We start from the raw sequence: 15,456 nt of genomic DNA on the forward strand, positions 1-15,456 counted from the left end.
CAACGGCTTTTGAATGGCCTTGCTTCTGTCTGTGGTTCCTAGTAGATTCAGCTAAGTCGCTGATCAATTGCCATGCCTCATCAGTGGTCTTGTACTTCTTCATAGACCCATTGCTAGCACTTTCCAATGTGGTCTTATCTTGGGGCCTCATACCCTGTGTGATATAGCTGAGTAACACTATTTTGTCAATCATGTGGTGGGGGCATGCTTCCAGAAGATTATTGAAGCGTTTCCAGTATTCAAAGAGAGTCTCGTTGTCATCTTGAACAATTGTGGAAATGTCTTTCCTCAGTTTTTCAGTAACTTCAGATGGAAAGAATTTCTCCAAAAACTCTTTTCTGAGCGTATCCCAGTTGGATACATTTGCTAGGGGTTGAGTGTAGTACCACTCTCTTGCTTTTCCCTCAAGAGAAAACGGGAAAGCTTTCAGCAAAATTGAAGTTTCATCAGCACCATCACGCCTGACAGTAGAACAGGCTGCTCGAAAATCTCTCAGGTGCTTGATAGGCTATTGAGCAGGTAAGCCATGAAACTTGGGCATCAAATTGAGCAGTGCGGTCTTTATTTCAAAATCTGTAGCCACTGCTGGGTGATGCGCTTGAAACGGTTGCATTGTAAAATCAGGGGCTCCTTCCTCCTGGATGGTAACTCTCCTAGCTGCCATATCTTCTGCACGTGAATCAACCGAATCAGTAGAACGGGGGCTGGTTTCTTCTTCAACTGACGTTTCAGATCCGCCCTCAGAGAGGGCTAACCGACACCGAGCTCGCCTTATTCGTGAAATTGTCCTTTCAATTTCAGGATTGAATATTGGCAGGCTTGGATCAGGAAGTGAACGCGTCATTTGACGAAAGAAACATGCAGCTCATAGTAGCAAAATAAAATAAAATGCAAACAAATAAATTCTAATTAATAACTTTAGCACTCTATTACAACTCCCCGGCAACGGCGCCAAAAATTGATGCGGACAGAAATTGGCGAATCAAAAATTGTTAATTTATATACGTTGCAAGTATAGTTCTTAACTCTCCAAAAATCTGCCTATCAATTTAAAAAGGTGTCACAGAAAATTGAAATTAAATTACTGGGAGTATGAGTCCCCGGTCGTCTCCCAACGAGTTGCAGAAAAGCGTGCTATTTTATTAATCAGAGGTTTTCAAAAAAGTTTGAATTGAGTAAGCAGGAAATTAAATTGGAGAATTTGAATAATGTAAATAAAGGCCTTGATTGGGAATTGATTAGTTGGAATCCCTATTATTGTTGAAATACTCTCAAGATTAATTGACAGTTAAGAGTTGTCCTATTTAGTTATCCTTTACTAGGTAAGGGAAAGTCAAACAAGTTGGAATGCTACGTCTGTTCACAAGTTGCAATCCACTTAATTAAAAGAGATTGGTGTTAGTGACTAGAAGACAATCCAACCATAAACCCAATTACAATTTTTCTTTCAAGCCTTCCAACTCAAGGGTTCCTTTCAATCAATCCCCCATCAAGTTAGGGAACTACTCGCTCATGGTGAATGTAAAATTCATAGCATATAAAGAGAAATTAAAGAAATACATTGTAAATAAAAATCAAAATAGTCAATTAAAAATAAAAGTGATCCTTGTATTAAATAATCCTAAAAATATTCCAATGGTAAAATTAAACAAAGCAAAGAACATGGAAGAGTAAAGCCAAGTAAAGAAAACGAACTAAATGACGAAGTCTTGATGAGGTAATAACTCTTCTCAATATCCCAATGTAAAAGCAAGAGAAAATTAAAATCCTAAGAACTATGAATTGATTAGTTGGAATCCCTATTATTGTTGGAATTCTCTCAGGATTAATTGACAATTAAAGGTTGTCATGTTTAGTTATCCTTTACTAGGTAAGGGAAAGTCAAACAAGTTGGAATGCTACGTTTGTTCACAAGTTGCAATCCACTTAATTAAAAGAGATTGGTGTTAGTGACTAGAAGACAATCCAACCATAAACCCAATTACAATTTTTCTTTCAAGCCTTCCAACTCAAGGGTTCCTTTCAATCAATCCCCCATCAAGTTAGGGAACTACTCGCTCATGGTGAATGTAAAATTCATAGCATATAAAGAGAAATTAAAGAAATACATTGTAAATAAAAATCAAAATAGTCAATTAAAAATAAAAGTGATCCTTGTATTAAATAATCCTAAAAATATTCCAATGGTAAAATTAAACAAAGCAAAGAACATGGAAGAGTAAAGCCAAGTAAAGAAAACGAACTAGAATGACGAAGTCTTGATGAGGTAATAACTCTTCTCAGTGTTCCAATGCCAAAAAGTAAGAGAAAATTAAGTCCTAAGAACTATGAATGTATGGAGAGAAAACCTAGAGGAGGAGTAAACCAGATCTAAAACTAAAACTGTGTAGAATGAATGTTGCTTTTGGTTTCTGCATGTTCTCTGACTCTAGTCTGTTGTTCTGGGCCGAAAATTGGGTCAAAATAGGGTCCAAAATCGCCCCCAGCGATTCTGCAAATTATGCAGATCGCGCACGTCATGCGATCGCGTCGCTCATGCGGACGCGTTATTCGCGTTTTTCCATGCCACGCGTTCGCGTCATCCACGCCTCCGCGTCGCTTGTGCTTTTCCATTCCGCGCGGTCGCGTGAGCCATGCGGCCGCATCACTGTGATTTCTCCTCTTCCGCGCGGTCGCGTGAGCCATGCGGCCGCGTCACTTCTCGCTGGTTATCTCCTCAATTTCTTGTGTTCCTTCCATTTTTGCTAGCTTCCTTTCCAATCTCCAACTCATTCATGCCCTATAAAGCCTGAAATGCTTAACACACAGATCACGGCATCAAATGGAGTAAAGGAGAATTAAAATGCATAATTAAAAGTCTCTAGGAGGTAGTTTTCAATCATGTAATAATTTCAGGAAGGAAATATAAATGCATGCTATTTTAATGAATAAGTGGGTAAGGATCATGATAAAACCACACAATTAAACACAATATAAACCATAAAATAGTGGTTTATCCACCATCAACAAAAAAATCAATCAACTTAAACAACTTGTTTAATAATTGATATGACTGTTATAATTCGGTCAAATATTATAATTCGTTCAAACGTTATAATTCAAATTTATACACCAAAACAAATATCATAATATCTTGATATGATATTATTTTTCTTTAATACAAATTATTCTTGAAACATAACTGTCAATATCTCACCTCACATATAAGGAAGGTAAGACATTTTATCATGATATGATCGTTTCACACATTTATTGACTTGAGCATTGGAGTGCCTTTTGCAGGTACCTTTTTCTTTTGATTTTTTTTGCACCAAGGTATAACTCTTCCCAGACAAGAAGCTTGGAGTTGACTATTGGAGGAAAAACTATACCCCGATCATCACACGAGACCAATTGGCGCCGACCGTGGGGCCGAGAAATAAAAACTTTTTTTCATTACAACAGGCTAATCAGCGCATGGCGGAAGAAAACGAAAGAATGACAAACCAAATAGTCGAGTTAACCAATACTCGGATTGAAAATAATGATAGTCATAATGAGTGACCAGAGGATGAGGAAGACAATTCTGATCCAACACACGTCTCTGACACTTAACGGCGAAAAGAAAATCCACAAGCCAATGACGATGATGAATTGGACAATGCCATTGGTCCATTCATGGCTGATGTCATGAATTTTCAAATGTCCCAAAGGTTCACTCTGCCAACGACTTTAACTCGTTATGACGGATTGGGTGACCTGAAGAAGCACATCAAGATATCTGATCTATAATGATAGTAAACAGTACTTTTGACCCTGTTTTATATCATTGTTTTCCTACCTTTTTAGATGGTCCTGCATATGATTAGTTTTATTCTTTGCCTGTAGATTCTATTTCTCATTTTCAGGAATTGGCAAAACTGTTTGAAGATCAGTTTGCTACATCTTCCATTTATCTACATGATTCTGACTACTTGAACACAATCAAGCAAAGACAAAATGGAAGTCTGGGAGACTATATTACTCGTTTTACGAAGGTGGCAATAACCATCCTAGATCTCCATCTCGAAGTACATTTACATGCCATCAAAAGCGGACCTCATCTAGGAAAATTCCAAGAAGCAATCACTGTAGCAAAACTAAAAATACTTGTCGAGTTTCGCGAGAAAGCTAAAGGTCAAATGGAGATTGACGAACTTAGTCAAGCTCGAAAGTTGGAAAAAAAAACCAATAATAATAAGGACGAGGATAAATCTTGGAATAACAAAATGACCTTTAAATTAACCCCCCGTTATGACTTCTATACATAATTCAACACCAAAAGGGAGGAGATAATCAAAGAAATCTTGAATGCAAAGCTCATCAAGCCTCCTCGGAGAGCCGGAAATTACCAGGATATGAAGAACGTAGATAAATCCAAATACTGCACCTTTCATCAGAAACATGGGCACACTACTGATGAGTGCTAGTGCGGAATTTACAATCCACAACTTACGGGCAAGTGCACCGGGTCGTACCAAGTAATACCTCAGGTGAGTGAGGGTCGATCCCACGAGGATTGATGGACCAAGCAACAATGGTTAAATGATTCACTTAGTCAGACAAGCAGAAAATAATGTTTTAGGTTTTAATTGCATTAAATAGGTGGCAAACAGTGAATTTGGTGTGAAGAATATATGAGAGAGAATAGTTATTAAGGTTTCAGAGTTGTTTATTTCCAGATTTATATTTCTTATCAACTATTTTAATAATGCAAGATTTACTTCATGACAAACTGTGATTGACTAAACCCTAATTTCTTAGTAATTTAGTCTCCTCTAATCTAGTCAACCGCCAATTCCTTGGTCACTTAATTTCGATTAGAGGTTTAAGTCCAATTCTAGTCTCTTAGCCACAAAAACTCTACTTACCAGATATAAGAGGATTATATGTCACATATCACGTTAAGTCTAAGCAATTAGCAATTTAGGAGGAATTGTTTTCAAGCTTATGTTCAAGTAAATTACTTTTCCAAGATTTAACAGGAACTCAAGTAGAAAGAGGGTTATCTTCCAATATACCCTAATCCCTAAGACAAAGATCGAAAGCTATTCCTTGAAATTGAAATCAATACATTAATCAAAATAGAATGGCAATAGTATCAATCCATACAATGAATAAAGCTCCTAACCTTAACCAAGGAGGTTTAGTTGCCCATGACTCAGAGAAAAGCTAGGGTTCAAAAAATGTGTCGAGTGCGGAATGAGGTAGTCTCTAGGGAGAGCCCGAAGGTCTAAATCTTTTTCTTTTATATCTAACCTCATTTGATTTGAAAATAAAATAAACTAATAATTACTAAATCCCAAAAGATTGTGTTTGGGAATAGAAATACTTAAAACAAAATAAAAGAAAATAAATTAAAAGCCAAATCTAACTAATGAAGCCTCATCATAAAAGTGGATCCGCGTCATTGGCGCTAAACGCCAGATTCAGCATTTAGCGCCCCAGGTGGCAGTAACTTCCATTTCAAATCTGACTTTCTGGTGCTAAACGCCAGGTTTGGCGTTTAGTGCCCCTGGTGGCAGTGAGTTCCTCGTCGTTTCTGACTTCCTGGCGCTAAACGCTGGGCTTGGTGTTTAGCGCCCCATGAGGCAGAGGCTTGGTATGAATCACAAAGCTCCTAGCACTAAACACCAAGGTCCGCATTTAGTGCCAGCTTAGTAGAATGGTTGCACACATCCCAAAGCCCATGGGCGCTAAACGCCAGATACGGCGTATAGCGCCAGCTTAGCAGATTCTAAATTCTTCTCTTTTCTTGCATACAAACTCTGCTAAACCGATCCAAACTTCACCTAAAATAATCAAAACAACAGAACGACTCAAAGTAGCATCCAAATAGGCTTCAAACACTAGAATCTCAATAAAACTCAATAATTTCATATCTAAAATAACAAGAAAACAAGGAAAAGATGCTCACGCATCACAACACCAAACTTGAACTGTTGCTTGTCCTCAAGCAACTAAAAATAATATAGGATTGAGAAGTGAAACTGCACAAGAATGAAGTTTTCACTTAAGCTCTCGTCCATTTACTGAGTGGGATTAATGACATTGTGATTTTGAATAGTTTCGGCATCTCACTATCCTTTGAAACTCAGAAAATGTCGATGTCTTTCAGAACTAGAACTCGGATAATATTATGAATTCTCTTCCTTTTCAACCGTTGATTATCCTTAAACATAGCTTTTTCTTATTTTTTTCTTTGGTGCTTTGCACCTTGAGCCTAGCCGTGACTCTAAATATTTTGTCTCGGGCTTAACTTGACATAAAAAACACCACAAGCACTTCATTGGGGAACTCTTTGAGTTCTAATTTTTTTCCTTTTAATTTCTCCCAATCAGTGGTGCTCAGAGCCTTTGGCATACTCTGTAATTGTACTTGGTCTTGACTCTTAGTATTCTGTCTCAAGAATTCCTTGACACATTCACACCACAAGCATATGGCTAGGAAAACAACTCTTTGATATTTTAATCATATTTGACCTTTCTAGCCATTGATGCTCAGCGCCTTGGACCTTGCACTTTATTTTCTTTTTCTTTCTGCTGTTTATTTTGCTTCAATGATTAATTTTTTGTTTAATTTAGAGAATCTATAATACTTCTCTAAATTTCTGTACTTCAAGAATCAACATCCTTAACTTCAACATTAATCATGAACTATTCATCCATACATTTAGAGTCACAGATGATACCACCACATCTAAGTAAATAAGATAACTCAGAATATATAACTCAAGTTCTCATGCAATTACACCACTTTTCTTCACTTTTTCTTTTTCTTTTTTTTTCAAGCTCAGTGAGCAATACATGAAACCTCTTTTTAAAACAAGCATAGAATTTTAAAGATAATTAAACTACTGAATATAAATAGAACCACTGACTCTAGACAGGACTATCCAAAGGAAACACTAATAAGCACTAAAAAATAGGAGATAAATAATATAAGAACTGAAATAAATAAATAGCATAAAAGGAGCTAAACCACCTCAGTTGTCATGGTGGCCGCTCCTTCCTAGGAATCCTCTCCAAGCTCCAAAATTGCGCCTCAGCTCATCCATATCCCACATCTGGCTCTGTTGCTCTTTCACTAGCTGTTGGAGAAGGGCAGAGTGGCCCTCATGATCGATCCTCAGCTGATCAAGTGGTGATGTCAGTTGCCCAATGGATACTGTCAACTAATCCTAATAATCCCATGGAGGGAAATAGTATCCATGAGGCATCACCGATTGCTCCTGCTGAGGAGGGGGAACTGGCTCCTGAGGCGATGCTCGGGCATACTCCATACCCTTCCTAATGATCGGCCTGTTGACGTCAATAGGGGTGTCTCGATCAATGCAGACTCGAGCGGTCCCACATAGGTGGAGATGAGGTGGGGTAAGGCTAGTCTAGCAAAAGTGGAGGCCTTTGCGGCTATGTTGTACAACTCCTGAAGGATCACATGATGCACCTCCACCTCATTAGTGAGCATGATGCAATGAATCATCATAGCTCGGTCAATCATAACCTCCGATTGGTTACTCATAGGAATGATTGAGTGTTAAATGAACTCCAACCACCCCGAGCAATCAGATTTAGATCATGACTTCCCAACTGGTATGGCTGCCCCCAGCATCACACGTCCACTGTGTTTTGGGGAGGCATATGTCAGTGAGGATCTGGTCCAGCCTCTGATCACTGTTGACCCTCTTGGTGTAAGAATGAGGGTCCTCTCGGGTCGGTGGCAAATGAAATATGTCTCTCACTCTCTCTGGACCAAACTCCAGAATCCTCCCTTGGACCATAGTGCACCAGTTCTTTGGGTCGGGGTTCACACCCTTGACATGCCTATAAGTCACCCAAGCATTGGCCTAAAACTTCCAGACCATCAGAACGCCTACATTAGTCATGGGGTTGCACTGAACTTCCCAACCCCTCCACAGAATCTGCTCCCAGATCTCTGGATATTCATCCGATTGCAAGTCAAATCGCACCTCCAGGATGACCTTCTTGCTTACAATCTCATGAAAGTGATCTTCATGAGTTTTGGAGCTAAATCGGTTGTTGTCAAATAGACGGGTTGCCGGAGCCTTTTCCTTTTTCTTCCTAGAAGAGGATTCTCTAGTCTTGGAAGCCATATAGAATAGTCAAAAAGAGAGAAAAGCAAAGCGCCCTAACACCAAACATTTTTGCTCGTCCCCCAGCAAAGATAAAAAGAAAAATAGGGTGAAGAGAAAAAGAAAATAAATATAAGGGATGGTAGAAGGATGAAGAACAATAAAAGATGATGGGGATGTGGAGAATATATAGAGGATAAGAAGAGTAAAAAAGAGGGGAAAGAAGTATGGAAAGAGAAACAAAATGTGTGTGGGGTAGATGGGTAAGAGAAGGGAATAGAAGTGGAGGAGTGTATGTGGTGGTAAAAAGGGTGAAAAGGTTGTGTATTTAAAGGGGGAGGGGAGGGTTGGGTTCGGTCAAGAGGGGAGGGTAAGGAAAATTAAATGGGGGTTGTAACACCCTAACTACCAAAGCTCACGCTCCCGGCTGCGTAGCTCTGATAGCTCGGACATTACGACGACACTTATACTATTTAATACTAAAATATGAGCCTGTTTAAAACTTTAAACCGCAATACCGCTCCCAAAGATACTTTCGTTCGATAACGTACATCCATAAATACCATACAACTTACAAAAACTCATAAAGAGTACATCCATATATATACATACATATATATAAATAATATTACAAACATAATCCAATACAATTCCTATCCCTCTTACAGATTATATCAAGATAAAGGCGAGGGTACAATAAACCATAACTAAAACACTATAGAGCATCACAACAACAATTAAATAAGCTCTTCGTAACTTCTGCGCCCATATCCTCGCGCAGTTTCTCTCCTCTGGGCTCCCTCGACAGCGATGACTCCTCGGCGATGGCGCGGCTAGGAGTGATGGTGTGACGAACAGAGGCAGCGGCGAGCTAGTCGGCGGCGCGAGCGGCGACGAGGTGCGGGTCACAGCGCAGCCCTTCCCTCTCTGCCCGATCTCCCTTCTCAAGCTCACTCTCCCCGGTGTAACACGGCGGCAGTGACGCCCGCCGGCGCCGTCCTTCCCTTCTCTTCGTTCGGCAGTCCGCATCCCAGCTTCCCCCTCTCTCCATTTCTGTTTTCCTTCTTCTATGGAAAAGAAAAGGAAACCGTGTGTGCTGTCCGTGGGTGAAAGGGAAAACAGGGTAAGGGTTTGGCTGCTGGGATGAAGGGTTTAGGGTTTCATTTTTTTTTTAAAAACTAGGGTTAGGGGTATTTTAGTAATTTCAAATAAAAATAGGGATATTATAATAATTGGAAATAAATTCTAATCCATTAATAATAATGTATAAAAATACTATTTGCTCATCAATTTCATAAATTATTTTCAATAAAATGTCCAAATCAAATAATTAGGAGTAATATAATTAAATCCCTTATTTTCCAAGGTAGCAGTATTAATATTGAAAATATTACTTATTTAATTCAAATCATATAGAAATCCTTATTATTTCACAACTACCAACTTTATACTCTGAATATAGAAAATAATCCAATAATTATAAAATTGGATAATAATTACCTTAATTATCTTTAATAAAATAATTTCTGAAATTAAGGCTATAAATAACCATATGATTTGAGACTTGATCATAATAAGACTTTTCAAAGGTTCTGGGTCTTACAGGGGTAATCGGAAAAGGAGTAACCGTTGGGGAAGGGGGGGTGAAAAGATGGAACATTGACGTGGAGTGATGGTGGGTAAGTGGGATGGGGAATGGGGAATTGAAGGGAATTAATTGGGGAGGGAAAAGGGGAAACGAGAATGAGGGGATGAATGGATGGGAATTGACGTGGGTGGGACCCACAGAATCCAAAACTTTCAAACTTTGACCCTTGCTTGATGTGACCGTTTTGCACTGCTGGTGCTAAATGCTAGCTTCGGCATTTAGCACCGCAGCATTTTCAAAATATATATTTTTTTGAAATTGGGGACGAGGGCTTGGCGCTAAACGTTCAGGTATGCGTTTAACGCCAAATGAACAGAAAACTCATTGATGCTTGTGTCATTTAGGGCGTTAAACACCACTCCTGGCATTTACACCACACTTCTCATGCCATTTCTGGCTTTGTCTTGAAATTTGTGCCATTTTTAGCGCTAAATGCCCAGGTTCGTGTTTAGCACCAGAATCAACGTAAATGACCTCAAAATGCATGCTATTCGGCGCTAAATGTTGCCAACTGAATAGAGAGTAACCTTGAAAAGTGTGCCATTTTTGGCACTAAACACCCATCCTAGAGTTTAGTGCTAGAGCACCCGAATGAAATCCTCTCCAGGGTATTCTATTCTTCCTTCAGATTCCTCTTGTTCCTATTCTAAACACTTTGCATGACCACATACGTAAATAACCCAAGGAAAAATATGGATAAGAATCCAAATTAAATGAAAACCAAAATGAACTTAAAATCAAAGGATACTAAGGGTTGGGTTACCTCTGAACAAGCGCTTCTTTATCGTCACTAGCTTGACGGTCAACTCTGCTAAATCAGTAGATGAATGGACCTCTGGTGATCAATCTTGCCTCCAAGATAATGCTTTAACTTCTGGCTATTGACTGTGAATTTTCTATCAGAGTTCTCTTCCTGAAGTTCCACATGACCATACAGTGACAGTTTGGTTACCATAAAAGGTCCTGACCACAGAGACTTCAGCTTCTAGGAAAAGAGCTTAATCCTAGAATTAAATAGTAGAACCTTTTGGCCTGGCTCAAATGCTCTTATTGTTATCTTCTTATTATGCCACAACTTAGCCTTTTCTTTGTAGAACTTGGCATTCTTATAAGCAGAGTTTCTGAACTCATCAAGCTCATTTAGTTGGAACAGTCTTTTCTCTCCTGCAACCTTGACATCAAAGTTCAAGAACTTTGTCACCCAATATGCTTTGTGCTCTAACTCCACTGGCAAGTGACATGCCTTATCATATACTAACTGGTATGGGGACATCCCAATAGGAGTCTTAATACAGTCCGGTATGTCCAGAGAGTATCATCAAGCTTCTTAGCCTAGTCCTTCCTTGAAGTGCTTATAGTCTTCTCTAGGATTCTCTTGAGTTCCCTGTTGGAGACCTCAACCTGTCAACTTATCTATGGGTGATAAGAGGTTGCCACCTTATGATGGACTCTGTATCTCTATAGAAGTGAGTCCAACTGTCTGTTGCAGAAGTGGCTTCCTCCATCACTAATTAGCGTCTTAGAGACACCAAACCGGCTGAAAATATACCTCTGAAGAAAGCTCAGCACCACCTTGGAATCATTAGTGGGTAAAGCCACTGCTTCCACCCACTTGGACACAAAATCAACCACCACCAAAATGTAAGTGTTTGAGTATGAAGGTGGGAAAAGACCCATGAAATCAATACTCTACACATCAAACAACTCAATCTCTAGAATTCCTTGCTGTGTCATCTCATGGTTGTGGGGAAGGTTTCCCATGCTTTAGCACTTGTCACAGTTCCTCACAAATTTTCGAGCATCTCTAAAGAGAGTCGGCCAATAAAAACTGATCTAGAGGACCTTAGTAGTCGTCCTTTCACCACCAAAATGGCCTCCATACTCAGAACCATGACAATGATAGAGAATTTACTGTGTTTCCTCATCTGAGACACAACACCGGATAATTCCATCTGAGCATCTCTTAAAAAGATAAGGTTCCTCCCACAAGAAGTACTTGGAATCATTTAAAAGCTTTTTAACTTATTGTTTAGTGTACTCCTTGGAGATGAACCTCATGGCTTTGTAGTTTGCAATGTCTGCAAACCACAGAGCCCTCTGAATCATAAGAGTTGCTCATCCGGGTAGGTCTCAGTCACCACTGTGGGTTGTTGTATCCCCTCTCCAGGCTTAATCCGGGAAAAGTGGTCAGCTACTTGATTCTCTGACCCTTTTCTGTCTCTAATGTCAATGTCAAACTCCTAAAGAAGTAGCACCCACCTGATCAATCTTAGTTTAGAATTCTGCTTGGTTAGAAGGTACTTAAGAGCAGCATGGTCAGTATAAACAATAAACTTAGAACCAATTAAATAGGACCTAAACTTATCAAAAGCATACACTACAGCTAGTAACTCTTTTTTTTAGTTGTGTAATTCTTTTGAGCGTCATTTAATACACAGCTAGCATAATAAATGACGTGCATAAGCTTGTCTTGTTTCTGTCCCAAGATAGCTCCTATAGCATAATCACTGGCATCACACATCAACTCGAATGGTAGATTCCAGTTGGGAGAAGCTATGATGGGAGCAGAGACAAGCCTTGCTTTGAGAGTCTCAAAGGCATGCAAGCAATCATCATCAAAGTTAAAAGGAATGTCCGCAACCAAGAGGTTGCTCAAAGGATTAGCAATCTTAGAAAAATCCTTTATAAACCTCCTATAAAATCTTGCATGTCCTAAGAAACTTCAGATTGCCTTAACATTAGTGGGTGGTGGTAATTTTTCAATTACCTTCACCTTAGCTTTATCAACCTCAATTCCTTTACTTGAAATCCGGTGTCCAAGAATAATACCTTCAGTGACCATAAATGCATAAGGCAAGATTCAAAAGAATGACCAAAAATAGAAAAATCATCCATAAATACCTCAATGTACTTTTCAACCATGTTTGAAAAAATAGAGCATAGTTCACACAAAATAATTCCGTTGATAGTAAAGTTTCCAACCGACAAATAGTACTCAATCAGAGTTTAATTGTTTTGGTTGTCACAAGTCCAACCCAACAAAAGTAACCGAGAGTATTAGTCTCGGGTCGTCTTCTCAAGGAATTGCAGTGAGGTATGCGTATTATTGGTTATGGTATCAAAGGGGTTGGGTTGGTAAAAAGGGGCAAGAAAATAAACCAAGCAATTAAAGATAACAACTACTAAAAAAGAGGCATTCAGGGCAAGAATTGAGAATTTAGGCTTTCTATCCTAGTCATTAATTATCATACAATGATTAACAAGAATTTATCCTATTTAGTCAACTCCAACGATGGAAGAAAGTACAATGTTATCTTCACACGAGAGAAAGTCAAATAAGACTAGTTAATCTCAATTCAAAAGTCCTAATCAACTCACTAATTGAATTAGCAAGAGATTAGGGTCAATGGAAATAATATTAACTAACAACTCTAGATCACCAATCTAAATTGGGTATTAATGACTCAATATTGCCCAATTTCTCTTTCCAAGCTAAGAATGCTCAAAAATCTACTCTAACATCCAACCAAGCATTTTGTCAAACATTTGGAAGGCATAAAAGGAAAGTGATGAGCGGATATTTTATACGCTTTTTGGGGTTAATTTCATAGAGTTTTTAGTATGTTTTAGTTAGTTTTTAGTTTATTTCCATTAGTTTTTAGGAAAAATTCATATTTCTGGACTTTACTATGAGTTGTGTGTTTTTCTGTAATTTCAGGTATTTTTCTGGCTAAAATTGAAGGAGCTGAGCAAAAATCTGATTCAGGCTGAAAAAGGACTGCTGATACTGTTGGATTCTGACCTCCCTGCACTCAAAGTGGATTTTCTAGAGCTACAGAACTCGAAATGGCATGCTTCCAATTGAGTTGGAAAGTAGACATCTAGGGCTTTCCAGCAATATATAATAGTCCATACTTTGCACAAGGATAGACGACGTAAACTGGCGTTCAACGCCAGTTCTCTGCCCAATTCTGGCGTCCAGCGGAAAACATTAAATACCCCACCTCAAGGCATCAAAAAGTCAAGAAATGAGCAACCCACCAAAGATTCACCTGAGGACAGTAAGAGCCCAGGAAAAAATAATTCTGGCGCTAAAACGCCAGAGAATTGGTGGAAGGCTGGCGCTGAACGCCTAGACCTTGCCCAAAACTGGTGTTCAACGCCAGAAACAAGGCAGGATTGGCGTTCAACGCCAGAAATGGGCAAGAATCTGGCGTTGAACGCCCAAATAGGGCAGAATCCAGCATTGAACGCCCAAAATGGGCACATTTCTGGCGTTCAGGCGCCAGAAACAGACAGTGAGCTGGCGTCTAACGTCACTCCAGCTTCTAACTCTGGAACTCAATTGCTAGTGAGGGAACAGACACACACAGATGCTGATAACAACCCCTCTAAAAAGGCTTTTTCAACCACTTCTGTAGGCAATAAACCTGCAGCAACTAAGGTTGAAGAATATAAAGCCAAGATACCTTATCCTCAAAAACTCCAGAAAGAGGAGCAGGATAAGCAATTTGCTCGCTTTGCAGATTATCTCAGGACTCTTGAAATAAAGATTCCATTTGCAGAAGCACTTGAGCAAATACCTTCTTATGCCAAGTTCATGAAAGAGATCTTGAGTCATAAGAAGGATTGGAGAGAAACAGAAAGAGTTCTCCTCACTGAAGAATACAGTGCAGTCATTCTGAAAAGCTTTCCTGAAAAGCTTAAAGACCCGGGGAGTTTTCTGATACCATGCATACTAGAAGGTAATTGCACCAAGACAGCTTTATGCGATCTTGGGGCAAGCATCAACCTAATACCTGCATCCACTATCAGGAAGCTTGGGTTAACTGAAGAAGTTAAACCAACCCAGATATGTCTCCAACTTGCTGATGGTTCCACTAAATACCCATCAGGCGTGATTGAACTAAGTTTGGTGTTGACATCATAATTATGTGAAGGATCTATAGCTCAGTGGTATAACATGCGGCTGCAAATCAAGAGATACCTCAGGGGATGCACTTCCCTCCACATAATTATTGGAAGCAACTGAGGATAGAAATACCAAAAATCACTAGGAATCAAGCCACAAAGGCAAGGAAGAGACATAAAAGAGCTCAAGAACAACATTGGTGCCTCAAGAAAGAAATGCCATCATCACTAAGGTGGACTCGTTCCTTGTTCTTACTTTCTCTGTTTTTCATTTTCTCTATGTTAAGTGCTTATATATGTTTGTGTCTTATTACATGATCATTAGTAGTTAGTAACTTTGTCTTAAAGTTATGAATGTCCTATGAATCCATCACCTCTCTTAAATGACAGTGCACTTGCTGGTCAGTGGTACGAGTTGTGAAAAGTGTGATTCACAATTCGTGCACCACAAAGCATAGTAAAATTGCAAGAAATATAAATTCTACAACTACCCAATTGCAAGGAAACCATAACAACAACTCAAATTAACAATAAAAGAACATCAAACATGAAATTGCATTAAAGGAAATCCAAATCCAACAATAATTAATAAACATAAAAGAGGCCCAAAAGAGAAATTAACAATGTAAACTAAGAGAACTAAGATGTAGGAACAAAAAATTACAAGGAAAACTAAAGAAAAACAAGAATTAAAACCTAGATCTAAGAGAATTTAACCTAATCCTAACCTAATTTTAGAGAGAAGAGGGAGCTTCTCTCTCTAGAAACTAACTAAAGCATGGTTCGA

At 39.0% G+C, this 15,456-nt stretch overlaps 1 protein-coding gene across 1 annotated transcript; it reads right to left on the reverse strand.

Moving 5' to 3' along the window:
- On the reverse strand, nt 10,570-12,600 carry LOC107609883. The gene is made up of 3 exons (XM_016311941.1): nt 12,526-12,600; nt 10,783-11,016; nt 10,570-10,671 (listed from the first exon to the last, which is right to left on the reverse strand). Exons 1-3 carry the CDS (start codon nt 12,598-12,600, stop codon nt 10,570-10,572), a joined length of 411 nt encoding a protein of 136 aa, XP_016167427.1.

This window comes from Arachis ipaensis, chromosome B01 (genome assembly GCF_000816755.2).
Source record: "Arachis ipaensis cultivar K30076 chromosome B01, Araip1.1, whole genome shotgun sequence".
Lineage (NCBI taxonomy): Eukaryota > Viridiplantae > Streptophyta > Magnoliopsida > Fabales > Fabaceae > Arachis > Arachis ipaensis.